General features: G+C 49.1%; 1 protein-coding gene across 1 annotated transcript in view; it reads left to right on the top strand.

The window, feature by feature from the left end:
* The window catches only part of GTF2IRD1 (GTF2I repeat domain containing 1), a 993687-nt gene that overhangs the window by 858672 nt on the left and 107088 nt on the right, over positions 1-27927 (top strand). Inside the window, exon 24 of the mRNA XM_086954598.1 lies at positions 6876-6953. Within this exon, the coding sequence (XP_086810724.1) occupies positions 6876-6953 (78 nt within the window). The remainder of the gene's footprint in view (positions 1-6875; positions 6954-27927) is intronic.

Here is a 27927-nt window from a genome sequence, read left to right as displayed (position 1 = left end):
CATCAGAAGAGGAAGTAGAAGATGGAGAGTTGCCTAACATACCTTCATCAGACCCATGGGATGAATATGTTATACCCATGCCGTCCCCCCCAACTCCACAACCTTCAGATTCACCGCCTGAAGATGTAGGTGGTTTTCACAACCTGATGCAGAGGGCGTCAACCAGGTTTAAGCTCCCGGTTACAGTAGAGCAAACGGAGTGTTTCCTCCATGACTTTAAAGAGAAAACAAGAAAGATATCTAGAGCCATTCCCATGATTGAGTATATTTGGAAGGAAGGCATAAAAATAATGAAAAACCCTGCATCTGTGCCTGCTGTGCTGCCCAGAATAGAAAAGAAGTATCGTGCTCCGCTCTCTAGTCCGGCGTGCCTTATTGGTCATCCACGCCCGGATTCGGTAATCTCTCAAGCGGCGCAACAAAGGTCAAAGAACCCAGCTACCCCTATTTCTACTCCACCAGATAAAGAGGGGCGACGATTAGACCTTATTGGGAAGAAGTTTTCCACTATGGCTGCAGCATCCATCAGGATAGCAAATTCAATGGCGATTATTGGGTGCTACGATCGCCAAATGTGGTCAGAAATGGCTAGCTTCATAGAGCTATTGCCAGAGGACAAAAGACAAGAAGCCAGGAAAGTTCTAATGGAAGGAGAGCGGGCAGCGGAAGAATCCATCGACTGCGCTCTAGATATGGCTAATACGAATTTCAGACAGTTGGCTGGGGCAGCTGTCCTGAGACGTCAAGGGTGGTTAAAAGCCACTACTTTTCGCCCGGAAGTTCAATTAAAAATACTGGACATGGCATATGACGGAGAGTCCCTCTTTGGGAAACATGTCGATGAGGCTCTCCAGACGATTAAAACTGACAAGTAGTGTGGCTCACTGGTTAGAGGCGGCAGACCCGAGAGCAGAGGACGGCCTGGGACCAGGGTTCGATTCCCAGCGCGGCAGGTTTCTGGACCAGGGTCAGCGGACTCGATAATTCTCTCGCCTCGGTGCCCACTCTGATCAGCGATCACACTCGGCAACTCTGGGCATTAGCTTGCTTCATCTTCACTAACGGCCCCACCAGACCGCCGGGGATGCCTGGTCTCACCCTGGAGATACCCATTAAGGGACCATCTCTCAGGGAAGCCAGGAAGGGTTTCGCAGCGGTCGAAGCGCCTTGGGACCCTCCGGGTAAGTAGTGCGCTATATAAATGCCTATACATTTACATTTACATTTACACAGATACTGCAAAGTCACTAAGATCATTGCAATATAAAAGAGGATCGTTCAGAGGAGCTAGAGGACGAGGTTATTCGTCCAGAGGAAGTTATTACCAGCAAGGCAGGCAATATCAACAACAATACCGCCAAAACTATCAGTCCTCTTATAGACAATCTGGATCGGCTGGTTTCTCTCGCCAAGGAGGAAGAAGGCGCGCAAACAACCAAGGAAGAGACAGTCACAAGAAACAGTGAGAGCAATTGGGCGCCACCTCCAATCCTTTACCTTCCCGTGGGCGCGAAGATATCTGCTTTCCAACAGCAATGGCAGAATATAACAACGGATCGGTGGGTGTTAGACTTGATCCAACATGGTCACACCCTAGAGTTCATCACCAAACCTCCACCAACTCCGCCCAGGGGTCCCCCTCCCCCTCGTCTTCACTTATTGTTCAAGGAGGTGCAAGCTATGCTTCTCAAAAACGCAATAGAGAAAGTTCCAAATCATCAGAGAGGGGCAGGTTTTTATTCCCGTTTTTTCCTCATAAAGAAGAAAACAGGGGAATGGCGACCGATCCTAGACCTACGCAATCTGAACAAATATCTCAAGAAGCAAGGATTTCGAATGGTCACCCTCTCGGACATTCTCAGTTGCCTCAACGAGGGAGATTACATGGCTTCCTTGGACATGGAAGACGCATACTTCCACATCCCAATCCACCCAAACCATCGGAAGTACCTCCGTTTCACGGTGGCCGGCGCCCATTTTCAATTCAAAGTTCTCCCATTTGGCCTCAAGTCGGCCCCAAGGATTTTCACGAAGTGTCTGGCCCCTGTGGCAGCAGCTCTTCGGGCAGCAAAGGTGCAGGTCTTCCCATATTTGGACGACTGGCTAGTCAAAGGTCCATCAGAGGCCAAAGTAAGATCCGACATTACAGTATGCTGCAATCTCTTCGCATCGCTAGGCCTCACAATCAACCAAAACAAATCTCAAATGGATCCAAAACAAAACCTGTTGTTCCTAGGAGCTTGCTTGGACACAGTGGATTGCAAGGCATCCTTATCTCGAGAGAGACAGCTCCGACTGCAGGCGTTGGCCAAAAAACTGGCAAGAAGAAAGTCACTTTCAGTTTGCCTATTTGCATCACTTCTGGGGATGTGTTCTTCAGCCATCAACCTCATTCCATTGGCGCGTCTAAAGATGCGGCCACTGCAAGAGGAGCTAAACTGTCAATGGCATCAGGTGACAGGTTCATTCGAGGACACCATCACGATCACCAACAGGATGGTGCATGCACTCCAATGGTGGTCTCAGATCAGCAATCTGGAACAGGGGCTCTCATTCTTACAGAATCCTCCGGATTTTATTCTGACGACGGATGCGTCCATGGAGGGCTGGGGTGGTCATCTCCAGGACCTGCAAGTGCAAGTAAAATGGTCTCAGCAACACAAGAAATGCCACATCAACAGTCTAGAGTTGAAAGCCATTTGTCTGTCTCTTCAAGCGTTCCTCCCCAGGATAGTGGGGTCCTCGGTTCTAGTCAGAACGGACAACACCACAAGCATGTTTTATATCAACAAGCAGGGAGGAATGAGATCAGCAACGTTATCCAAACAAGCCCAAGAGTTGTGGAAATGGTTAACAGTTCACAACATAACTCTCAAAGTGGAACACGTCAGAGGCCTCTACAACACCTTGGCAGACAAACTGAGCAGAAAATTGTCAGATTGCCACGAGTGGGAACTGGACAACGACCAGTTGAACTACGTGTTTCAAAGATGGGGCAAACGCAGGTTGGACCTATTTGCGACCCATCAGAACAAGAAATGCCGGTACTACGCCAGCAGATATCCTCAACAGGGGTCAAGGGGGAATGCCCTTTCGATGCGATGGTCAGGGACCTATGCATACGCTTTTCCTCCGATCCCTCTGATTCCACGAGTGGTGCGCAAGATGAAAATGGAGAGTTGTCGCCTTCTCCTCATTGCTCCCAAGTGGCCTCGCCAGTATTGGTTTCAGGAACTCATGCTCCTTTCACAGGAACCACCGATCAAACTGCGTGTTACTCCGAAGTTACTGTCACGCAACGAGGGTCAGGTACTTCACCCAGATCCTCAATCACTGAAATTGCACGCATGGCTCCTAACTTCCTAGAATTCGAACATCTTCAAATTCCTCAGGACTGCCGAGACATTTTAGAGAAGGCAAGAGCCCAGAGTACATTAAAAACTTATCGTCTCAAGTGGAAGCGTTTTTGTGCATGGTGCATCTCTAGTGCTTTACACCCTATAGAGGCGCCGGCAGAAAAGATATTACCCTATTTATTGCATTTAGCGCAATCTGGTCTTTCATTTTCATCAACAAAGGTCCACTTAGCGGCCTTATCCAGGTACAGAAAGATGACTAACACTCAATCACTCTGCTCTTCATCGCTAATCAAGCAATTTATGAGGGGTCTGTTCCGGGCTTATCCCCCAGTGAAGCCCTCACCACCAGAATGGGAGCTCAACACGGTTCTATCACAGCTGATGAAGCATCCGTTCGAGCCTATCCATAGAGCCGACCTAAAGTTCTTGACATGGAAGATGGCTTTATTACTGGCACTAACTTCCGCAAGAAGAGTGGGAGAAATTCAAGCTTTCACCATAAAGGAACCCTTTTTACACTTCTCCCAGGACTATGTCACTTTGCGAACGAATCCAACGTTCATACCGAAAGTGCCTTCCCAGTTTCATCTAAATGAACCTGTCAAGCTGAAAGTTTTCTTTCCAAACCCGTCAACACCTGCTGAAAAAACATTGCATTCTTTGGACATCAAACGATGCTTAAAATTCTATCTTCAGAGAACCAAGACTTTGAGAAAGTCAGATCAACTGTTTGTGGCTTATGGCCAGACTACATTGGGGAAAGCGGTTACTAAAGCCACGATTTCCAGATGGATCGCATCCGCTATTCAATTCTGCCACGTCAAGGCTAATCGACCATTGACAAGATCTGTTCGATCTCACTCCACAAGAGCTGTGGCAGCGTCTGCGGCTTTGTTTGCAGGAGTGACGCTTGAGAACATTTGCCGTGCTGCGACATGGAAGAATGTCCACACGTTTACAAGACATTACTGCCTACAATCAGCAAATCAGGATGATGCGGCAGTGGGCAAAGCTGTTTTACGTCACCTGTTTCCATAAGGAGTATGTTCAGGTACTGATGTTCACTTATTTCTTATAAAGTACATGCAATTCAATAGATTGTTTTTTTTTTTTTAAATATGCAGACATATGCTAACATGTTGTGTATTTTTGTATAATGCTTAAGATTTCTTTCCAGAAAGAAAGTGCATAATTTCAATGTTAAACTTGAACATGATTTATTAATAGATCAATCTCTAGGCGTTTGTTGGTTGTTGACTATACATTCATGGGGGTGCACTGTAATAAGTCTCCCACCATCCGCAACCGACTTTGCCTGGCTTACTGCTTGCTATTCTGATTCAGGCATGTGAATCTATGAAAGATACCCCAATACTGGATAAGAAAACAAGTTACTTACCTGTAACTTCAGTTATCCAGTATTGGTATCTTTCATAGATTCACATGCACCCACCCTCCTCCCCGGCGAGTCAGTTCTCTAAGTTTGGGATACTTGTTCCCACTTGTGCTACGAAAATCTGAGGAGAGCTGGCTCTGCAGGGAAGGTTCTAGAGGGTGCTGTGAGCTGATTGGTTGGAGCAAAGACTTTGGGTCTTTTAGCATAATGATGTAGATAGGCTACTATAATATAGGCCTCAGGCCTTTTTCTAGGGCCTACTACTACAAAGTGCTTTTGGCACTGCTTTTTTATTTACCGTGGGACTCCCGCCTCGACGACGGGGAATGATTCAGGCATGTGAATCTATGAAAGATACCAATACTGGATAACTGAAGTTACAGGTAAGTAACTTGTTTTCTTATTCAACGTTGCAGTGGCCAATGCACGCCCTTCGGCGCCGTCTACTCTAACCATTGGGCAGTGCGTGTGCTCGGGGGACCGGATGAGGCTTATAGGGTTGCAGTCAGGTACGGATACCGCCACCTAGGGCAGGTAAGATCTGACTGCGTATCTCGTACAAACTAAGAGGGCATATATCCCACAAGGACAAAGACTACTCTTCCACCGCAACTCGTGCCCACCCCACGATACAGTCCTAGTGCACCTTATGCAACAATAGCAGTACACCCACATGTAAAACCTCCTGGAAATATACCCAACTTCGAATATTTTTTGCTAGTTTAACCCGTTCTAAAACTTTGCCCCTTTATGCAAGTCTCACTAGTGGTGCAAACATTGATGCTAGTGATTTTAGTGCTCCTATGTGCAACCCTTTATGTTGTTGTGTCTAATGCAGCACTTAATACTCACTTCTGCCTGCAAAACACAAATCGAGTGATAAAGCACAAATCTTGTTTCACTCTTGACTCGTGCCAATTAATCAATAAATGCATATGAAGGATGTCCATGTGTTTGGAGGTCATTGGTATTTTTCACAAACAGGGTGCGTTTTTTATGGAAAAGGTTGCCACATTTTCCACCAGCGACTCATACGTGTTTTTTTTTATTACCACCGCCATCAGCAGTTGTGACCCCTGAACCCTCATGAGAGTAAAGAGTCCATTCCTCCCTTCCACATTAAGCCCCAAGACTTGAGTTAGCAGCAGGGCTTGTGGCAAGCAAGCCACTTTCTATTTAATTTTCAATCCTAGAAAGAACTTTGTAGATGAATCTCCACAATTTTAGGCCAAACACATATCATGTGTCCATCCTGTTGTCAATTATTTCGGTATTCGCTGCTTTGTAACGCCGCTCTAAGTTCTACAGGCACTGAATTCCACAAACAGTGTATACTGCGTAACTCTAATTTGATTGAGTACGTACTGGACTGACTGCAGCTCTAGTCTATAGGTTTTTGCTAACAATAACACAAACCAGCATTGGCATAGTCAATAGGTCTCGCCTTTGGGACCTTATAAGTGTTTAGCCATGCAACAGTTGATGTTGCTGCACCAATGATATTGTGCTGGGTAACTAAACATTCATAAGGTCCCAACGGCGAGACCTATTGGCTATGCCAATGCTTCTTGATTTCCAGCCTCTACGTTCTGCTTCAGCCCTGGGACGCCTCTTTGCTGAGGCAGCTCTGCACTATACAAAACATGTTAATATAACATAACATAACAGTGCAGATGAGAGCCCCAGGAACTGATTAAAGCACGCTAAGCATTTAATGTTAGTGAAATAAAAATAAAGCCGCTGGCATTTGGGGCTTGCCATTGTTTGAAAAGCAGTAAGAAAGGAAGGTTGTTGAAAAAAGCAGGATAAGCTATGTAGAGTAAATTCATAAAACTGGCTAAAGATAAGCTTAGTTTAGATATATGAAAGTTGAAGGATAAAGTATGACCAACAGAATTTTAAAACAGAGGAAGAGGCCGCAAGGAAGGGAGCTAAAGTAAGCAATGATCTGTTGCCGGGGCAGCAATAAGAGACTCTTATATATAGTACCCATGACAGTATTTGCCTTTATTTTGTCGCCTCTGATTGCTGCTGCTAGTACAGTGATTAAATAGAGATTGTATTTTGTTTCAACGTATTGTCTTGTGATAACATTTTAATTATTGATTTTTTTATTTTAGATGATGATGATGCCAACAGACTTGGTGAGAAGGTCATTCTCAGAGAGCAAGTAAAAGAACTTTTTAATGAAAAATATGGTAAGATTTCCACATTTGTTTTCCAGTTTTATTTTTTATGCGAAAAACTGTTATTTTTGGCAGAACTCTTGTTATTCCCATAGTTAAAAAAGAAAATCAGTTTGTAGTTGAAAATTATAAAACATTTAAATCCATTATTGAGAATATGAGAATTGTTTGGGAATTATTGGAACAACAACTGGATATGGAGTAAATGGTTATTAATAGGACATTTGCAGGTCTTTGGTGGGTGTTGAACAGAACTCAAGTAGGCAACCATTCCCCACAGCTGTAAGATGGCAAAAGGTAAGAAAGCAGTACAAGGTGGACACAAGGTTGGGAGTTCTGGAGAGAAAATGTACAAGTGGGAAGTGGAGGAGAGGGAATTAAACACAGTAATGGTGTTGGCTCCTTATAAAGCGAACTATACAAAATAATGTAAAGTTTAATTAATTTGAACAATATACAAACCGTACAAATGCAAATTTGGATCTAATTGAGATTAAATTAACCCAATTTTTTTAATTTACATTGTTAATCTGGAGCACTCTTCAACTCAATTGTTTTTCTCCTTGTTTGCTCTATACAAATACTGATATGTGCATTGGTTTTACAGAAATAAACATTGTGGATCTTTCTTCAAATGACTTCTGCAGTCTCTGGTAATGTCCTGTTTGTATAACATTAAAACGCTGGTAGGTGGCATAGTTCAGTTCCGCATGGCATTGTGCATACTGGAGGAGACGTATGCGGTGTCTATATAGGCGCAACCCCAGTGTGCTGACATCAGTTCTTTTCTTTCCGTGCCAGTCCGCGCAGATCCAGAAAGAGCAACCCCCTGTACTATTTGACTGACCTTTTCTCAATTTCTTTGGGTATATTAGGTATATCCGCAGGGAAGGCTTATTTCAAGCCTTATGGCACCCGTCACCAGCAAATGTCAGTGACAGATTTACACCTCGTCTGCCTTTGGTGCCTCAAGACCTGCGTCGATTGTCATGCCATGCACCCAGTAGCCTTGAGGGAGTGGACCCTCAAGCCCTTGCCGCTCTATGTGCACCATCATTGTAGTGTAGTTCTAGTTCCTATTTCCCTAATAGGCTCTGCGCATTGGAATAACATACACTATAGTTTTGGCATAGGACTGAGGTCAGTATGCCCCTATCTAGTATATTAAACTTAATTACTTTAAGTGCCAGCTAACTCAGACGCCACTAGAAACTTCTTGAATACAAGAAGGGAGTAGTTTCTGGCAACCGCATAAATATGACAACTTTGTTTCCCTTTAGAATCGGAATACTCTCAGAATCGTGGAAACAATAGATAATAGTTTCACTCAGCTAATCGTGCATGCTTAGTTTCATGCAGAGTTTACACAGCGAGAGTAGACAGGCGTTTTCAATAAAAGGATTTATTGAACAGTCTTATTTCTCATGTAAGAGATATGTGCTGTTACAATCAGAAGACAGTATACAAGATATATTGTGTACAGCGTAAACAGTAGAAAGAAATATTACTGCGCTAGCATTATCTTTTAGCTATGACGCATATATTCATATACACAAATAACATAGGCTAAAAATGTGAGTACTCCTACGATGCGGTCTCTAACTAGTTCTACCCCATTGTACCTGAGTGTAGTACAAGGTAAGAAATAGGTGCTGTATTCTATAGTATAGTATGCTATAGTTTGGATGTTAAGTTTGGATGCCAAGAGTCCCTCTAGGTTCTTGTCAGCTCAATACTTTAAGAATGAGATAAATTGGAATATCTATCCGGTTCTCCAACTCTAACACCCCGCGAAGGGAGTAAGAACACTGGAAGCTGGATTCTCTGCAGGCAGGAATGACAGTGTCTTGTCACTGCGCCAGGCCGGGACACACGCTCCTCTAAGTCGATGTCTCCTCCTTGCTTGCCACCGTGTTTGCCGTAGCAAGGGAAGGTATATTTATACCTGGTAGGTCTCTAGGAATGTTTGCATTGACGTAAAGTCGGGCAGAGGAAGACGTCAGGAATGAACCCTAGGGGTATAGCGGTTCATGCATAATAAATGAGTTCTTGTAGAAATCAATAATCCTGAGCTGGGGAAACTCCCAACAGCTTACGGGTCTGATTTCTAAGAACTCCTTGTGATGTTGGGGTAGACGGATGTAGGTGACCAAGCCTGTATTTGGATAGCATGGCTATTGCCTAAATAAGGACTGGGATCCTATGCCTATATAAGGGCAATTCGAATTGTGCCTTTATAAGGACATGTATCAAGAAATTCTATATACGGACACCTTAAGTGGAATACAACACTGTGACGTCTCGAACCCTGTCAAGAGGACGGTCCCGGAAACAGCTGCGGAGCCATTCCAATCGCTCATCGTCTGGGCGTACAGGTAAGTCGCACAAGAAGAAGAGCAAAATGTTGAAGAGGCCTTTCACTTCGCCTCGTCCATTGAAGTAATCCAATAAGAAATGGGAGAGACCTGGCTCCTTGATTGAGCCTGAACCTGGGTCGTCTACTCACCTCTCCGAGTTTCCAGGCGCCGGAGTGACCCCCGCCCAGCTCCCTGAATTGTATGAGACCATGCACCTCATATTTGGGTGCCCCATTCCCGCTGGAGTGCTTTCGGGCTCTACAGGCTTGGGAGAGGCCCTACTGATCTTCTGCAGCAGGTTCGCCCTCGAAACCAGTCGAACCTCTTGGATCCATGGATGGATCCAGACTGGATTTGCCTTATCTGTTTGACCCACTTCAACCTTTACTACCAACATCTCAGGCGCCGCCTCCACCCATCAGTGGCTCTGTCCTCATACAAATTCCCGACTCCAATACTGATCCGGATGGGCGTCATTCTACACATACTGGGGGCAGAACACCCAGGTAGGAGCCTGTACCCAATTCCTATGCGCTAGGAATTGGGGATAACTAGAAGGGTCCAGTAAAGCCTAATGAATAACAGTCCCTAAGTGTCGCGGAGGGCACCTGGAGGAGGATTTGGGAGGTGCCAGTTGGCTGGACATCTCCCCAGATACTGGCTTGTTCTCTCCTCCTACCGTGGCTCCAGAGAGGGGGGCTTCCTTTTCTCTGGTGGTGAGGAGGGCAAGAAAGGTCCTGGATCTTTCAGCTGACCTCCATGGCTGCAAGATGATCGTCCTCCTGGGAGTAGCCCTTTCTTAACTGCTTCTTCTGTTTAACCACCCCTCATGGACGTTCTACTCGGGGACTGGTTCAAGCCCTGCACAGGGGCTTCTGTGAATAGGACATTTGCCCGTCACCATTAACTTTGCCCAGGGAACCCCAATTTCATCACCCAACACCCCACCCCAGATGTCTTAGTGGTCCATGCCTCCACTTCAAGAGTAAATCCTGGCACATTCCCTAGCACTCTTCGTGCTGCCTGTGGTCTCGAAGGTGGCTCGGACCATACTCTCCCAAGCTATTGCTGATGGGAGAGACGCAGCTAAGTCTGCCATATGTTGTGGGATAGATAGGATTGACTCTCTAAGGAGAGTAGTTTCATTGTTGGCGGCCATTAGGCACCACTCCTGGTTGAGAGCCACTGGCTTTTCTGGGGATTGTCCAGGCTTCACTCGTGGACCTGGCTTTTGATGGCTCCAGTCTCTTTAAAGGCAAGGGAGACTCCGCACTGGTGCGCTTCAAAGACAGCAGAGCTACAGCCCCTTGCCAACCCCAGTTTGCATTTTGCTCCTTTCAAAGCCACGGAAGGGGCTTCCAGTCACATCTCTACCCGCCTAGCCACCCCAGCCCCCGGCTTCCCAGCCCTTAGATGGTCAAGGACACAGTACTCACAGACGGAAATGCTAAAGGGCGCTAGGCAAGATGGCTGCTTGATAGAGTAGCTTCGCTGGCCGAGCCATCCATCCGACCATTATCCTGCAGTTCCTGTCAGCATTCTGCACCCTACCTTCAATAGAAAGGTGGCGGAGATCAGTGAGCAGCCTTTCCTGAGCAGAGCTGCCTTCCACATCCTCTGCTGCCCGCCAGAGGGGCTCGACAATCTGCTGGGCAAGGCGGCCTGGGCTGTGCCCTAACTGCAGCTCGACTCGGGGCTGGAGGGCCGCGCGGGCGGGAAAGCGGGGGGTGGGGGGGGTGGGGGGGGTCCGGCATCCCGGTACTGCCTTTCTCTGTTTTGCTCACTGGTGTGCCTGTGTCTCTCTCCCGATCCATGCAGTGATCTGCCCGTGAGCCGCGGGCTGTCGGCGCCGCTCCCGTCTCCGCCTGGCGTTCTCGGGATGGCCGGGTGCGTGCTGCTGTGGTCTACCGTGAAGAGTGGGTCGTGGCCCGGGCCTGTGCTGTGGCATCTGCCCTCCCCTGACTTCTCTGCGGATACAACTTGCGGGGCAACCCTCTGACAAGTACTACCCAACCACATACAGCGCTATGCTCTGCGGCCTTGCACCAGATGCATGGAGGTGCAGGCACCTGAATGTGTCTGAAATTGTAGTTGCCAGTGCTCCCCTCTGAGGGCTGTTGTGAGTTGGTGGAATTGGCGGCCGCTTGAACTACGTTCCCCGGTGTCGGCTCAGTGAACATTGTGGGCCCCTTCCTGCGGCGCAGCCCTGCTTTTATGTAACCTGCTGAACCTGGAAGCGCCCATACCTGCTGACAGACTCAGGCACTCCCCTCCTCCGTTTGCCTGTGGTGCCATGACCGGGAGCGACACCGATAGTCCCATCAGGACAACAGCACCCCCCGCCCCAACATACCCAACATCCCGCAAATAACACACAGACACCAGTGTTAGATTGGGAAAAGTTGCTGCAGGTTTATTATATTACATACAACATTATGTAATCACGGTGGGTTATCTTACGGGCGATCCAAGGGCAGGCCGCATTCTCGCCACCTGCCCTCCTGATGAGCCAAGCAGCACAGTGGCGAACCACCCATCTGCTGCGTTATTATGGTAATAACTCTACTCACACCCCTTGCGGGGCGTACTAGGCAAACCCCCGGTTGCACAGGCACACAACCGCCCGAAGGACTACTGGGGCTCCGACACGGGTTCCCGGCCTCCCATGAGGTTCCAGGTTAGGCTCTGGCACACCTAGGTGCCCGCTGAAGTACAGTGCTGCACCTCTCTGCTTCCGGATCGCCCCGTAACTCCGCCACAGTCGCCGTCCAGGCCCCCCACCACTTCGCTACTTAGGCAACCTGCAACCTTTGCTCTGCAGAGCTTCTCTTAACCAAGAGGAACAAGGCCAAACCGAAAGGTGCGAGTGGACCCCTTCCATCTCAACGAGACCTTAGATCCTGTCCTGACTGATAAAGGCCCCTCTGTCACTAATCTGCAGATTACCCCCGGGTCCATATCCTTCTCCAGCAATAGTGTTGAACGACCAGGTTCGAGGGAACATACCCCTAGGAGAATGATACAGGTAGAATAGGGGGGCGGGCCCAGCTGCTAGCGCTCTTAATTTGTACAATAAGTACCAGCGCAAGCCACTGAGACCCACCACACCCCTCACATGAAGTGTCAAATACTACCCCCAGGAAAAGTTTCAACTTCTGTCGTAGCGCGGTGCCCAGAAAACAATGTTTAATATATAACTTGTGTGGTATCCCATCATTAGACACACAGGAATGCACAGATTGGAACAACAGGCTACCCCTGCCCTCGAGAGATTAGCCTGGAGGCTGCCTGGACCATGCCACCTCCAGGATAGCTTGTCTATAAGGTTTACATACCACTACCCCATAAAGGATTGTTTTGACAGATACAGGTGCCCACCGAATAGGGGACATCATGATCAGGCAACTTCACACAATGGGAGGGGCTTCCCAGATAAACTATAGGTTACTCAAGTGTATTCACAAGGCTATTCCGGCCAAGCCAGGGGAGCCCAACCACACATGATCGTGTTCGAGAAGCCGTGAGTCCCAATTTCCGCAAGGAGCCCAGTGCAAGCCACTCCCCATGGGCGACGAGCTAAAAAGGAGAGGTTGGGTTACCAGATGGATCAATGTGATCCCCTGCAAACTAGCAGGGAAAATGAAGGGCCCCTCCCCAAGAATGCCGCCAGGGTAGGCCCTGACAGCAAAACTGTAACTGGAATGATTCAAGGAGCCCAGGTGAATTGTCGCACAGCAATCAAAGAGGTTCGCACTAACTGAGGAGGCCATTCCAATGGCTTAAATACACACACTATTCGCTGCACGTAATCTGAACAGCCTCCTACCAGCCCAAAACAGGAGGGTGACAAGCGTCGCCTGCAAAACCACGTCCTCGTGGTAATTAGCCGCTTGAGTACATCACTACACCCAAGGTGTATGTCAGAAGTGGATGCCCCAAAATACTGTAGCGCGAACAGCTCTACTCCTGCCGCTGCAGAGCGGCTCCCTGGCACATCCGGCCCAGAGCAATGGAGCACACTGAAACTGTGTGCCCTTTTCCAGGGTAAAGAAAGAGGGAAAGCCAAGGTGAACGGGCCCTGTCGACACTGGCTCGACCACTGTGTAACCCACTTTCTGTGCCACAACACTTTATAGCTGCTCCTACCTCCCCCCGCCTGCACCCTGGCACAGCGGGGGGATATGTCTTAGTGCGAACAGATAAATTGTCACATCGCTACCTCGGTTTGCCCCCTGTGTCTGACACCGCACACATTCTGTGCCTTGTGTGAACATGGCCACCATAGTGGGAGCAGCGGCCCGGGACGTATACTTGGCTTCGAGGCCGCTGACGCACCAGAACGGTGAAGAATTAGAAACAATACTGCAGAGTCCTGGTCAAGACCGACAAAAAATTCTGATTGCCACCAATGGCACCTGCATCAATCCGACATGCCGGAGGGCCAAATGCAATACTCCTGGTGGCTCGCGGACCATGATAGTCAAGCAGTGAGACTTCGCTCAAGTCATAATCCGAAACCAGCTTCTCACAATGCACGCCACCCGGCGCCAAACTGGACCAAAGTTTTCCCGAAATTCCAACCACCAAAGGAAAGGCACCACGAAACAGGCTTCTCACAGTGTGCGTCACCCCCGCACAAAAACAGGACACCCCGGATACTCTGAACTGCCCAACACCAAGGAGGGGCCCCCAGTACGGGCGCGATGCCTGGTGTGGGGGGGGCTCTAATGCTGTGAATGGGGTGTGAGTGGAATTCTCACTACCGGGGCAAGCTATGTAAAGTAACTGAAAACCTTAGAGCGAGTCGCTGTATCAGTATGCACTGCTATGCTTGTGGGAGGCTGGCACAAAACCGGGTCCTAGATGCCCATGTCCTGAGTGACGACCCAAGGAACCAATGCTGAAAGCACTCCTTGACCCAGGATAGTACGTACAAAATTGGAGCACTAGTACCACACATACGCAGTCAGAAAACAAACCGCCTCACACCCACACTTCCAGATAAAAGGAAGATACCCAACCTGACAAGCGCACGAGAGAAGCAGGAGGGAGGATTGAAACAAGCACCTACTAGACCTCGACATAATACCATGTAGTGGCTTGGACCTACCGTGGCGTAAATTGACCGCCCCGCGCAAGACAGCAATTTTTTATGGTCCAAAACATGTACACGACGCTGGCTGCAAGATCAAATATTCTGAATACCTTCTTTACTGTCTAGGATTGTTAGAGCTTCCGTTTGCGCCGCTCCACGCAAGTGATAGAGCACTCAGCCCCAGCTGGCCTGCGTGTTTATCCGCACAAATATCGGGTTTGAGAAAGACAGACTTGTAAACACATATACTTCAAACTTCCGTTATCCGCACGCTCAACCACTGCTGCTCACTAATCCCCGTAGTCCAACTTGAAAAAGTTAGGGATACAATCTGGCATGGCTACCTAAACCCATCACCGCTGTGACACCCTTTGTCCAAGACACATCTTTTAACTCCTCCTGACATGAAGTTCCAGCCAGAGGCAGGTGTAAAAGCATTGAAATACGGCGGCCCACCGTATGGGTAATTAGCCAAGCCCAATGGGCCAATAGGGCAGGCGACAAAGTGCATAGGTCTGTGTCATGGTACCGCATACAAACTAGAGCGATTAATAGCCCTGCTTATGATAGCCAAAACCTTAGCGCAACCGCAACAACATCTCTAACATGTGCGCCGACAACAGGGATCCATTTAAGGGATCCGGACTGGCAAGGCATGACTAGTGTTGTCGGAACACTGATATCCTGGCAAAATAGTATTAGGCCCCCGATTATACATGAGAATTGCCAGATATAATATCCCAGCCCTCTCCAGTCCAGCAAAAACCACAACGTAAGTACCACCTATGAACCGATCTCTCGTGGTGTTCATAGAATGGCACATCCACGCCTCTACACTAATCTGATCAATTTAAAATAGCGCAGAGAACTGAGTCTGCGAAAGAGATGGACCCGCCAATACGACACGAGGGAAGAATCAGAGATAACTCTTGACTTAAATTGGGAATTCCTCCAATACACTCTAGCGAGAGCAAGCGTGTGCAGTCAGACCTAGACTGGATGAAAGATCTACGATGGCAGAACGCTCTCCTAACACTAGCGTACCGGTGTGCACAGCCTTGCCACTTGAAACCTCACCAGGCCTCGCCAGGGCTTAATCAACGTGCATCTTAGTCATAATACAAATATGTGTAAAGCATGCAACCGACTACTGATAATAATCTGTAGAATGGAGACTACTGATGATAATCTGTAGAATGGATGTACTCACTCTCGCAATGGAATGCATGGGATGAAAATGAGCTCGGTCTCATAAAGGGACGTGGCATATCAATTTAAGGGTGTGGCTTAATAACAGGCAGTGCCTCTAAAACCCAATGTGTGTTACAGCCCACCCTAAGAAACATCATGCCCTTGTGCACCACGTGTAAGTCTTAAATGAAGTTATGCTTGGCGGCCAGCATTGGTTTTATGCGGGGAAGCAAGGGAGTAGAAAGCACCGTGTACAAGAGTGGCATCTTAAGGGCAGTCATAAATGAATAACTTTCCCGACCAGGTGCCTGGTTGCTAACATTCTATCGATTATACATGGTGTGATCTGAAATTACCCACAATGCTTGCCGGCAACAACAATTCCTACTGCCGTGTGGGAAAAAAGGTGCAGGAACCCACATGCCCTGATATGCGGCTGCCCGGGAGGCCCATCTGGCCTACTCGAATAACGCCCCGCTATTATGTATTGATAAGCAACGAGAGACGACCGCGTACATCGCAAGGGAACGCGACCCGCAGGCCCCGCGACAGGACCCTGCAACCAGCACCAAGGTCACCCAAGCGAGCTCACCCTCCCGATAAACGAATCCTCGCGAACAGGTAAAACTCGACCCCAAGGCTCAATCCTGAGTTCCAGCACCAGCATAGACAACGCAACCAGGATCGCTGCGGGTGAGCGCGATGCAGAGGCTCGAACCACCAGTTCGGCCGCCGGCCTCGACCCTAAGGTATGAAGCGCTTGCATGAGCCGCTTCCTCCTCGCATTCAAGAATGGGCGAGTTAGGATGATAGCCCAGAATCACTCAGTGTGAAACGCAACCCCAACGCGTGCCATCTGAAATGGACCTTAATCAGAAGATTGCCCGGACTAACGATTATAACTGAGGCTCCGACCAGTTTACCAGCATCGCGGACGACACTAACTGCCGAGCATGGAAGCTAGGTTAGCCGCAACAGGCCATGGGGCAACGCAAAATCTGGACTGGGCAACATACGAAGCTGCCCGGCCGAGATGCCGCACTTCGGGGAATGTACTAACGACAGCAGCTGCAGGATGTGGGCAGATGATGGGCAATCCCGGGAAGACCCATGCCCACGCGGGTCTGGTGCCCGAAGTTGCTCACCAAACGTGTAACCCGCACTGGCCGGGTGAACGGGCCCGAACGCTCACCAACATCCTGCCCTTGGCCCCCTGAGACAGACGGTCACCCGAATGGCCACTGTGGGCCAGCATTACGCCCGGAGCTATCTCCCGAAAGAAATGGGCGACCCGCGGGGCAGAAGACATGCGGAATGTAAACCCCCCTTGGCTCAGCCGCTCTACTGCTGCGCAAGAGACGCCTCGTCCCCTAGCTGTGGCCCGGAGGCGCACAAATGCAACGAGTTCCCTGCGAACTTCTGTTCTACGTACGCCAGAGGCACCTATGGCTGACAGCATGGGCAACTTGCTGACGGCTGGTGCCTCCCCTACATGTGCTGGCCTAGCAATATCATCTAGAATATCGGTGCTTACCTACACCAACGCGGTTTCGTGATTCCCGAGTGCCACAAGCATATGCCCCAAGCTCGCTAACCGAGGGCCACAGGCACGTTTGAATAACGTGCAATGCCCTCATATACGTGCTTGTATTCGAGTAGGATCCCCCCCCCCATCGTAAGGTTTTACCACGGGGAGAACAGATGGGGTTCCATGGATAGACGTTTACCACTAGCCAGGACTCTATGCTACTTGCCTGTTGTGCAAGTAGGAATATGAGAAGCTTGAGTTGCTGCAGAGAACGAGCCATGCATGCAGTAGCAGTTATTAAATGTATGGCTGTATTCCACCAGCTGGATTCACGCTGTGCCTTCTCAGCACCGGCCTGATCGCACGGGGTCTGACCCGGGCGCTCCCCGAAATTGGGCGCCAAAAAAAAAAACGTTCATGTCACGTCACTCACTAAACGTGCCCCATTCCACAGATATGGAACTGGAGCCACGGAGGCTCCTCAAGGAGATGAGGAGCGAAGCTAAGGGGCGCGGCTGTTGGGACGCGCCTCTAAGGCCATGGCCTGCTAGTCCTATGATTCAGAAGCCACGGTCCGGTATCAAAACTGTTGAGCATGTGTCCACAGTTGTAGCACAGCCGCCCCAGACATAAGCAATTCCCTGGGGTGTACCGCACTTTGACCAAAAGGATTGGAGCGTTTTAGAGCACCGTATTTACATTGCACATTATTGCACGGGGAGACTATGATGATATTTGCCAGGAGGCGAAACTGAGACTCGAACCACGGTCTCAGCACCAAAGTCGTCAATCTAGCCGACTGACCACGTCCTATCCCTAATAACTAAACGTGGCAAAATTAAAGTAGGCTCCCAGCAGGGCTCAGCCAGCGCCGACACTGAAACGGATATGTGCGGCAACTGTGCTAGGAATGCAGGCTGCTAGACTAAGGGGTGCCCCAGTGCGTTGCAAGACTGACCCCGTGCCCGGGTAATTGCGACCGTCATGATGCTTACCACCCCCCCGTGAGGGCAGGGAGACAGACACAGGGCCTCAGAATAGTTGGCAGTGTCCCGCGCCACTGTAGTCCCTATGGGTGGCCTAGACCGACCCCAGCGGACCGCAGGCGGGGCATTGGCAGTACTGGCCGAAGGGGTAGGACGCGTGCGCTGTGCCGGTCCTGTCCGTGACCTGAACTGAGCACATGTACCGGCTATATTTAATTTTATGTATATAGCGTGGTGCCTACGTTTACTGCTCGCTCAGGAACCGGTGACTGCTACATGAAGGGCCCTCGCACTGCAGCGCATGCCAATCCCTCTGCTTGCTGATGTGTGCGAGGCAAGACCTCACAAGGCTGAGCACGCAGGTATCTGGTCGTGCCTAAACCCGGGGCGGGCGCTCAAAATAGGCCGCCATAAAGACACCTAAGCAGTGCCTCCGTTGGGACCGTACCCCAGAGGAAGGCAGGGCCCGCGCACATATGGAGCAGGACCGCATGCCGTGGCCCGGCCGCGCCTACTCGCCCCCCCTCGTGTGCTCCAAAACCTAATCGCAGACCTACTGCTATCCTTGCGTAAGAAGAGCCCCAAGAGCTCACTAAAGGGCGGGAGTGCCCATCGGGAGTACCACACCCACCTCACTGCAGTGCTCTGAATCAGCGCGTATGCAACGCATACCCGTGCCCATGCGGGCGTCCCGCACCGGCAACAGGCTGGACGAGCAGAGAGAATGCAGGGCATTGCACACGACCCCCCCTTGCCAACGGTAGGGCCGGACCCGAGCCCCGGGCAGGGCCCGCACGGCGGCCCGGTAAACACTCACGCAGCCCACTCGCGAGCGGAAGGCGGAAGCAAAAGCCCCGCATACCACCGGTGTACGCTCCGCCTGGCAAACGGTGACGGGGAAATGCAACCTGCACCCACAACCCACCCGCAATGGCACAACTGTACCCACGAATGCCAGGGGATCGGGGAGTACGCCTCGAGGCAGGCGAGGAGGGACATGAGTCCCGCACGACAACAGGCCAACTCAGCCTTCTCAGCCACAGCAAGCCAGCTGCCTGGCGGCATACCAAGCGTGTGGGCTGTCCCGAGTCCCCCTATGCTGCCCCCTAGTCCGAATCCCACCCGGCCACAGTGCCGCAAAATAAGCCCACTCGAGCCGAAACACGTGGGTGGCCACCTCTCCCCCCCCTGTGGTCTCCTGCCACAGGGCCCCTGTACCACCTGGATCCATACCAGGGACGGGCCGGGGGGAGGCGAGAGAGAGGCACACCTACCTTACAATTCGGCAATCCGACAATGGCGGGCAACACACGCACTGCAGCACTCGATGGGAGAAAAGAGTTTCCCGTGACCCGACGCGCGACGTCCGGAGCGGCAAAGAGGCTGATAAAATGGCGAGGGGAAAATATAAACCCCTCGCCTGCCTGCCGCCCCGGACGTGCGTCACTGGCCCGCCCACGCTCCAACCGGGCACCACCTGCCCGGGAAGGAGTGGCTGACCCAAGTATTGGGGGGGAGGAAGTCCTCCGGGACTAAGGGCCCGCCCTCCTGATGGCCACAGGATGGCCTCGGGCAGCCGTATTATCCCAGTGCCTCCCGCTGCTGCCGACTACCGGGACCCATCAGCAAGCGCTGCATCTCCTACGTATTTGCCCGCCGGCTCTACTACTCACTCTTGCCTCTCCAAGTGGACTGCTGCATGGGCCTAATCGGTGTTCCAGGGCCTAGCTTCGCTACTGTGGCTGATTGTGACAGCGGTTTGAACAAGCTGCACTGCAGCGAAGGCTGCTGCCTGTAGCGGGGGAAGTGCGCAGGGCGTGTGGTGCACTGAGGACTGCTTGCTGTCACGTCGATTGCACAGTGCTAACTGCACAGGAACTGTGCCCTTGATGTTGAGGCCCCTCTCCACTTGAGGATCATTACGCTGCTGTCCTGACTATACTGGGGTTGCGGTGCTTGGGCAGACACGTTGTCGCACTGTGACCTGTCTCTCGCACCCCAGCTGTCGCCTGCTGGACTCCTGTTCATAGAGCCTGGGGCGCCCTTCGCACAGACACTTTCTTTCTGCCCAGCTGTGTCCTGCCTCCATATTACTGCCATTGGGAAATCTGAGCTCAGCCAGCTGCGTCTCACCTCTGAGCCCCGAAGATCCACGAAAACCTCTCAGCAGGTCGCTTCGGACTCCGAACTGGATGCACCTGGCGATCAACTGTCCAATATCGACAAGGCTTTCCTGTCAGTCCAAGCCAGCCTCCAAACTATCAATGGGAAGATCGATGATCTGAACTTACGTCATCCCCAGTACCACTGGTGGTCGATAACATCCCGCCGCTGGGTTCTCCAGGTTATCCAAAGGGGCTACTCCCTCCCCTTTGTTACTACCCCTCCACCCATTGCACCCACTTGCGACAGGCTGATGGAGAACCACATCTCTTTACTACTCCAGGAAGTGGTAGCTCTCTTGGCCAAGGTAGCCACAGAGAGTTTGCCGGCATCAGAGGTAGGTTGTGGTTGTTATTCCCGCTACTTGCTGTTGCCCAAGAAGGAAGGAGGCCTTCATCCTATTCTATACCTGCGCCCTCTCAATTTCTTCCTGAAAAAGAAGAAATTCTAAATGCTTATCTTTCTCAAGTCCTGTCTGCCCTAGACCCAGGAGACTGAATGGTAGAATTGGACTTGCATGATGCGTACTTCCATATTCCCATCCTGTCTGCCCACATGTGTTACCTGTAGTTCATGATAGGCCATGAGCACTTTCAGTTTGATGTGCTCCCCTTTGGCCTTACCAGCGCCTCTTGGGTGTTCACCAATGTGATGGCTGTAGTGGCAGCTCATCTGCAAAGATGAGGGGTTCCAGTCCTCTCCTATCTTGACGACTGGCTGTTGAAGGCAAGCTCGCTCTAGGCAGTCGTCTCCCACCTCCAGACTATAGCGTACCTCCTGCACTTGTTGAGATTCACTAGAAACGTTCCAAAGTCACACCTGATCCCTTCTCAGATACTCCCCTTCATTGGAACTGTTCTAGACACTGAACTTTCAGGCTTAGCCTCCAGAGCAGTCAGTCTCATATATTCAGTCTATGAAATCGATATTTCAGCCTCTATGCTGGGTTTCAGTGACAGACTCTGAGGCTGCTGGACCTCCTGGCCTCCTGCATCTTGCTAGTGACGCATGCCTGTTGGCATATGCAGGCTCTGAAGTTGGACCTGAAGTTCCAGTGGGCACAGCATCAGGGGAATACCTCTAACGTGGTCCAGATCTTAGAGGGCCCCGCAAAAGATCTGCAGTGGTGACTGACGGACCGTAATTGGGTCAGTCCCTTCCCCAAGCATATCTGACATAGTGACAGATGCGTCACTCCTGGGATGGGGCTGCCATCTAGGAGAGGTGGAGATCAGAAGACTCTGGTCTCCGTTGGAATATAGACTCCACATCAACCTGTTGGAGCTGCGTACAAGCCAATGGCATTGAAAGCCTTTCTATCCTCTGTCGAGGGAAGGGCAGTGCAAGTGTTCATGGACAATACCACTGCCATGTGGTACTGCAACAAACAGTGTGGGGTGGGGTCGTGGACCCAGTTTCAAGAGGCCATGTGCCTCTGGACATTACTGGAACACAGGGCATTTTCCTGGTGGTTCAACACACTCTCTGAATGCCAGAGTAGATGAACTCAGCAGAAGCTGTCTAGCGGATCACAAGTGGCGTCTGTAACCTGAGGTGGTGCAAGGTCTCTTTCAGTAGTGGAGAGAGCCTTGGTTAGATCTGTTGACCTTGGTCAAGAATGCACATTGTCAGCAGTTCTGCATGCTGGAGTTTACATAGCGGTTCTCGCTCGGATACGCTTTTTGTTTCAAGTGGAGCTTCAGCCTCCTGTATGCATTTCCGCCAATACCACTCCTCAATAAGATGAGGAACAACCAGGCCAAAGTAATCCTTGTAGCTCCAGGCTGGGGTCAGAGAGTCTGGTATCTCAAGCTGTTGAACATGTCCATAGGGCTTCAAATCAGACTGCGCCTTCAGGAGGATCACCTGTTGCAGCTGCAGGGGAGGGTTCTCCACTGAAACCTGTCAATGCTCCGTCTTCATGCATGGAGATTGAGTGCCGACAGTTGACAGCTTTCAACGTTCCGCCCAAAGTTTGTAGTGTTGTTTGGGCATCTTGCCGTCTCTCCACCAAGACGGTATATGCCGGCTGTTGGAGCAAGTCTGTGGCATGGTGTACAGCCACATAGGGTTGACCCTTTTCCAAAGTTTTGTTATTTTTCCGTACCCTGGCCCAGCAGGGCTCTGCATTTTTTGCATGTTGAAGGGTTATTTATCTGCTATCTCCACCTTTCTGCAGATTTTAGGTCAACCTTCCCTCTTCAAGGCCCCTGTTGTAAATAGGTTTCTTAAAGGTCTACAACACGTTTCATACGGCTCCCTTTATTATGCCTCAATGGGTTCTTACCTTTCTAATGTGCGCTCCCTTTGAGCCGCTACATACCTACCCTCATAGGCTCTTCACCATCAAATTCCATCTGGACACGGAAACCTATAAGTCTCCTCTGTGCAACTTTCAAAAAAATGATTAAAGTAGCCTGTAAACACCGTATAACTTTAAAAATCAACCACGCAGGAAATTCTACAAAGGAACTTTTCAAAGACCCTGAATAATTTCATAAAGCCTCGAGCTTACAACCTTATCCCGGCCTCGCAAATATTATGCAACTCACTAGCTGACTTTTTTGAAGGAAAAATTAACACAATCTACGAGAGGTTTTTGATTAACCATGGAAATCCAGAGGTGGAGATGAATTTCAGTTTGCCGTCCATGATTGTCACCACTGTCCTGGATACATTTGAGCTATGTTCTATGGAGCAGGTGCAGGAAATGTTGGCCCTGGCTAAATTTGACTCTCCTTTGAAATTATGACCGCCTCACCCAGGGTCACCACCTACCTAGCCATTGCCATTGTGCTATCAGTAATGGCTCGCACTAATCTCTCTAGTTTCAGCCAAACATCTGCCATTCCAGATATCCTTTCCAATTACTGACCAGTCTCGCTACTTCTTTTGCTAGGAAAAACTTTAGGAAGCTACATAAATAAACAACTCACTGCCTACCTAGAAAAGCACAATATTTTGGAGCCCTCACAATCAGGCTTCAGAGTGTTGCATAGACTGGATACCGCACTAGTGGCTGTCAACGACACCATCAGACTGTCACTGGACACTGGCATACCAGTCCTGCTGGTTTTACTGGACCTATCAGCAGTCTTTGATATGGTCTGTCATTTAATCTTAATCCGCAGACTACATGATGCAGGAATATATGGACAAGCGCTACATTGGCTCATTGACTTTCTTGATAATCAAACCCAAACCATCGGTCTTGACTCCTTCAAGTCTCGAATAATGTTGGTCAGCAAAGGAGTCCCACAGTGTTCTTGCCTGAGCCCAACACAATTTAATATTTAAGTAGCACCCCAGGCGCAAATTGTAAGATCATGCGGATTTGAGATCGTATCATATGCTGACAACGCTCAACTTCTCATCATCTTTGTGCAGGATCCAGTAAAAGTTAAATCTCAGTTTGCAAACTTTATGAGAGAAATCGCTGTTTGGATGATTAATAACTGCCTCCAATTGAATGGCGAGAAAACTGAGATTGTGCTATTCGGCAAGGCGTAAGGGCTCTGGTCGGCTGACTGGTGGCCAGCAGAATTAGGTCCAGCCTTAAGCCCTAAACAGGTGGTAAATAATCTTGGTGTAAAGCATGACAAAGTTTATCCATGAAAGACCAAGCTAGCGCAACCTGTGGAACGTGCTTTGCCACAATGTGCCTCCTGAGAAAAAAACTCTTCCCCTGACTTCTCTCAGCTTCAAGAAAGACCCTGGTCAAGCACTAATCACGAGTCGCCTGTACTATATGAATGTACTGCTATTGGCAGCTAATGACACACTGCTGTCCAAACTGCAAGCAGTGCAGAACTCTGCAGCTCGGCTGATCTGCAATCTTCCCTCAAGTTCTATCCTCACCCATTCTGAATGCCTTGTACTGGCCGCCACATTAGGAAACAGGCTATTTTTAAGTTAAGTTGTCCCACCCACAAGGCACTAAATAAGTCTCTACCTGCGTACTTGCAATCTAGACTCCTTCACTGCCATCCCACCAGACTGCTTAGGTCTGCAAATAAAGCTTTACTATGGATCCCTCTCATACACATCTTCGGAGGCAGATCCTTCTCTTACCTTACCCCACTTCACTGGAACAAACTCCCTTTGCATATTCGTACTTGTTCAGATCTTCCAAAGTTCAAAAAACTTTTAAAGACGTGGATGTTTTAACTGCACTATTCCGACCTTGAGTAGCAATCGCTGAGATACTCCTTTGAGAGTGAGGTGCTGCTTTACAACACATGCCTATAAGATAAGGTAAGAAATCTGCTGCTAGATAGAGTACCAGATAAGGCGTAACCGAAGGTAATTAACTTGTTCTTATTGAAGTTAGAACTTCCTGTCTTTTAGCACCGTGGTCTTTCCTTTGAACTTGTTACTTGCAAACTTGATATGGCAGCCTCAAATGCTTGAAAAAGTCTAGAGGTATACTATACTGTTTCTATGTAAGATCCAACTGTTTGTACGCCCAATCCAAGCCCGTCATACAAATTCCTCATCTGCTCAGAAAAAGAAATGTGTAGGTAATTGATCTTCTTCGGGTTTCCAGGAATGTTTCCAAATTTTGGCTCCTTCAGTGGTACAAAGTTTTCTTGCTGTTGATCTGAAAATACTGACAAATTGACCCTATGTTACCTAGTTGCTCAGGAGGCATTTTATGTAAGCTGACCCGAACCAGGAACCTTATAATTCCTTAGTGACAGATTCTGAGCATCCACATTCAGTATACTGTAAGTGAAGTTGACCTCTTCTAAACACACTCAATCAGTATTTGTAAAGACCAACACTATCTCCTCTAGGCATATCAGGTGCTGAAGGTGCCCTGTCTCTGATGAAAAGCCAGGTCTTGAGCTTCTTTCTGAAGTCCGCCAGGAAGGCTGCTAATCAGAGGTGAAGGAGCAGATTGTTCCAGGTCTTGGCAGTTATGAAAAAGGAGCTCCCCCTGCTGCGGCTGTGTCGGTGTGGGGAGCGGTGTGCGAGAACGAGTGAGGCTGGGTGCAGGTGCATTGAGGGGAGATGAAAGTTCAGTTGGTGGTTGATGTAGGGTGATCCTTGGTCATGAGAGCTTTGTAAGCGTGCATAGGGATCTTGAAGTGGCAACTCTTCTGGATGGGGAGCCAGTGCAGACTTCTGAGGTATGTGGAGTGATGTGGGTCTGTTTGGGGAGGTCTAGGATGAATCTGGCAGCAGCGTTCTGTATGGTCTGGAGTTTTTTGAGGAGCTGGGTAGAGATTCCGACATAGAGAGATTTGTCATAGTCGAGGTGGCTGGTGATGGGGGCCTGTGTGAAGATCTATCTGTTTTTGATTGGGATCCATCTGATGATTCGGCAGAGCATGCGAAGGGTGTGGAAGCAGGAGGACGTGACTGCGTTGATGTGTTATTTCATGGCCAGTTGGCTATTGAGGATGATGCAGAGGTTACATTTGTGGTCAGTCGGTGTCGGTGTGGGTCTGAGTTCTACTGGCCACCAGTTGTGGTCCCAAGCTGAGGTTTTCTTCCCAAAGATCAGAACTTCAGTTTTTTTGGAGTTAAGTTTGAGGCAGTTTTATTTAATCCATTGGGATATGTCGGTCATTGTGTTGAATAAGTTGGTTTTGGCATAGGAGGGATCATCTTTGAGTAAGAGGATTAGTTGAGTGTCATCTGCACAGGAGATTATGTTGAGTCCATGGTAACTGAAGACATCTGCAAGGGGGGTCATATAGATGTTGAATAGGGTGGGGCTGAGGAATGAACCTTGTGGTACACCACATGTGACGTCCTTGGGTGAGAAGTTGGAGGGAGGTAGTTGAGTGCCCTGGGTGCATCCTGTGAGGAAAGAGGAGATCCATTGAAAGACGTTTTGTTGTATGCCGATGCTGTGGAGTCTGTCGATGAGGGCACAAAGGAGAAGTCAGGGAGGATCAGGGCCACCATTTCTCCATGGTCGAGATGTTATCTGTGTCGGCGATTAGCGGGGCTTTGGTGCTTTGGGTGGTGCAGAGTGGATGGACAACATGATGGCTGTGGTGGTCCGAGTGGTGAGTGGAGACCAGGTGGTCATTGTTCTTTTGGTGTTCGCTGGGAGGTTGTCTAGGCTGAGTGGGTTCTCAGAGGCTGTCGGTTGGAAAATTCCTTGACTATTCTGAAGAGCAACTTTGTGAGGCTGGCAGCTGTGCCGATGCGGACATTCTGGTTAAAAACAAAAGGATTAGAAATATTGAAGGATAATTATGCACTTTTTAGGGTCTACTAACTGTCTTTAATGACTTATCTCCCATTCCCAACATGTAGTTACCAGCAGTACCTAATGCTTTGTGATCCCAGTACCTTGCATAAAAAGGAAGGTCATCTTTAGGCAGCGCCCAAAGTCCTGCATCCCTCACACTGGCTAAGACCAGTGTCATTATGGCAAGCCACAGCCTACTTCTATGAATTCATACATTATACCTCTTTCTCCTCAGGATATGCTGAGGTGTAGTGCTTAACTTGGACAAAAAATGTATGGGTCAAAAACACCTGATGTCCCCGGGACTAACTCCGGGTTATGAACAATGGTATTTATATGCATAGAGGTCATCATATTTTAGGTCTGGTACCAAGGACAAAGGAATAAACCACAATTTCAATGGGAATAGCTTATTTGACTCTTCCATTAATGAGGTCCTCTGGCACTAAAAGAGTGGCACAGCCATGCCTATATAGCTGAAAACCATCCATACAACCATGGTTAGACCATAGTCTTTTTTCTAAACAATACAAGAAGGGCACAGTATACTTTGGCTACAATCATTTGGTAGTTGACTACTTTTCTTCAGGCTTGTTGTCCAGTCTATGAGAAGCAGCATCAGAGGGATGGCTATGGGGGTCTTGCAGGTCTTGGCAGAGGTTAAGAGATTCACAGTAAATTGCCTGTGCTTCTCAAACCTCCTCAACTCAATGTCAGTAGGCCCACTGCACTGCTCCAGGGAAAGAGCTGCCCTACTCTACCTCTGCTGGACCCCTCTAACCAAACATGCATAGTTAGGCACATTTTATCACCAATGCATGGTTCATCCAATTGGTACATAATGCCACCTCTAATCAGGCTACAGCTTCCTAGTAAGCATTAATCAACAGGCTCCTTCAGGAGCACCAGAGTCGGTGGAAACCTCAGAAAAGTGATTGAAGGAAAAGGGATAGAGGATTCCATTCCCATCCTAGCTCTTTAAAGTCTCAACCAGTTCCCTCACTCACCTGTCGAAGTTCATTATACTGTCATTGGGGCCATATCTAGGCCTATATCCAGAACAGGGTGGCTGCCTTTCTGTGGCTGTAGATCAAATGATACCCCTAACTTCACAATTCCCAAAGCAATGCTTTATTGAGAGGAGTAGCAGAGTTCTCCCTGATCACATCCTTAGGACAATATTTCATCTTGGGTTCTCGGTGGACTTCCTGACATGATTAATTTCATTGAGGTTATTCTGGACATACAGAAACCTCCACTTTCTCAGCAGAGTTTTCATCAGTTAAACTGTTCCCCGTGCCCTAGAAACAGTGCAGTATTGATGTTGCCATTTCAGAAGCTTCCAAGACTATTAGAACTTTGTGTCAGGGTAGTTCTCTATGCCAACTCTATTGGCACTCCCTGCAGCTTCACATAGCATATCACTGAGATGTGTTGTTGGTAAGCTTATTCATTTCT

The sequence above is a fragment of the Lissotriton vulgaris genome, chromosome 2_1 (genome assembly GCF_964263255.1).
Source record: "Lissotriton vulgaris chromosome 2_1, aLisVul1.2, whole genome shotgun sequence".
Classification (NCBI taxonomy): Eukaryota; Metazoa; Chordata; class Amphibia; order Caudata; family Salamandridae; genus Lissotriton; species Lissotriton vulgaris.
The sequence above is the reverse complement of the archived record's forward strand: the minus strand, read 5'-3'. Positions and strand labels throughout refer to the sequence as shown.